The 1,408-nt window shown below is 42.6% G+C and overlaps 1 protein-coding gene across 1 annotated transcript; it reads right to left on the bottom strand.

The window, feature by feature from the left end:
- Positions 1 to 625: 625 nt before the first annotated feature.
- LOC149937616 (uncharacterized) lies at positions 626 to 1,174 on the bottom strand. Its single transcript, XM_090153873.1, has one exon. The coding sequence runs from the start codon at positions 1,172 to 1,174 to the stop codon at positions 626 to 628; it is 549 nt and encodes a 182-aa protein (XP_090009999.1).
- Positions 1,175 to 1,408: the final 234 nt, after the last annotated feature.

Raw genomic sequence — 1,408 nt, 5'->3', positions numbered from 1 at the left:
GTGAGGTCCATATCCAGTCGCTATGTTTTTTTAGGAGATCTCTTAGTGGTTCAGTTAATGTGGGATAAATTTGGCACAGTAGTTTGCAAGCCCTAAAAAGCTTCGCAATTCACTGACGTTGCGGGGCGCGGGAAGATAAGCTTATGCTTCAATCTTCTTTGGGTCTGCTTTAATCCCGTCGCATCCAAATACATGACCGTAAATGACTAATTTGGGTTTTGAGAATTCACATTTGGATTTAATTAAAGTCAGACCTGCATCAGATAGTCGTTGTAGGGCTTGTTGTAGTTTTACGTTATGATCTATCTCGTCTTTGTCCCCGGTGAGAATGTCGTCACTTGTGTTTATGGTGTTCTCAATACCTCTGATCACGTTTTCAATGGCCTTTTGAAAAATTTCGGCCGCCGAGTTAGCTCCGAATATGAGACGTTTGTAACGAAAAGGTCCCATGTGAGTGGAGAAAGTGGTAATGTCTCGAGATTCCTCATGCAGTTCAATTTGGTGGTATCCTTTGTTAAGATCAAGACGGGAGAAGACTTTCATCCCATTCATAGCCAGAATAATATCCTCAAGTTTAGGAGGAGTGTGACGCTCACGTTGGATAGCTCGGTTTGGTAAACGCATGTCAACACAAATCCGTATCTCCGTAGTGTTCTTTTTTAGGCACGAGTACCAGTGGAGAGAGCCATGTTGTGGGGTCAGTGGCTGGTTCAATGATATCAGATTCCAAAAGACTTTGTATCTCCTTTTTGACAAGTTCCCTTTGGTTTAACGGGATGCGTTGCTGACGAACGACTGTGGGTGAAATGAAGGGATCAACATAAAAGTGGGCCTGGTAGTTTTTCAGTTTTCCCAGTCCTTCAAACAAATCTTTGTACTTGTTTATAATAGAATTCCAGTTAGGGTTGTTGTTATTGGTTGGTAAGTTGATGGTGAATAGCGTAGGAATCAGATTCAACTCGCAAAGCGTAGTCGCGCCAATGACATTAAAGGCCATCTTCGATGGATGTAGAACGTGAAAAACCGCCTCACAATGACGTGAGTTGTACGATATTTCTGAAGTGAAAGTTCCATACAAAGGTATTGGTTCTTGCGATGGTAAGGGATATACTTTAATGACAGGTGGAACGAGATTTGGGGTTGGATGAAGTTGTAAATAAGTGAGGTAGTTCATTCACAGAAGCGCCCGTGTCAATAAGAGCTTCCATGTGGGTTCCGCGGATATTGAATATTTGAACAAGTGGAGATTTTCTTGGGAGTGTGTTACTTTGAAGCTGATGCGTTGTTAATGTATGTAGAGTTCCTTCAGTAGGGGTTTTTCTGGGCATTGCACCAATTGAATGTGATCTTCATGCTCTTCCAAATTGAGGGTGGCAGCGGTATGGTGAGTAGACTGAGCGCGGTTTTC

The sequence above is a fragment of the Leiobunum rupestre genome, chromosome 7, assembly GCF_980474605.1.
Source record: "Leiobunum rupestre chromosome 7, qqLeiRupe1.1.hap1, whole genome shotgun sequence".
Taxonomy (NCBI): domain Eukaryota; kingdom Metazoa; phylum Arthropoda; class Arachnida; order Opiliones; family Sclerosomatidae; genus Leiobunum; species Leiobunum rupestre.
This window is presented reverse-complemented; position numbering and strand designations above follow the sequence as displayed.

What these genes read in the sequence shown, in the direction of transcription:
- LOC149937616 (XM_090153873.1), bottom strand. Translation starts at nt 1,174, where the DNA reads ATGAACTACCTCACTTATTTACAACTTCATCCAACCCCAAATCTCGTT.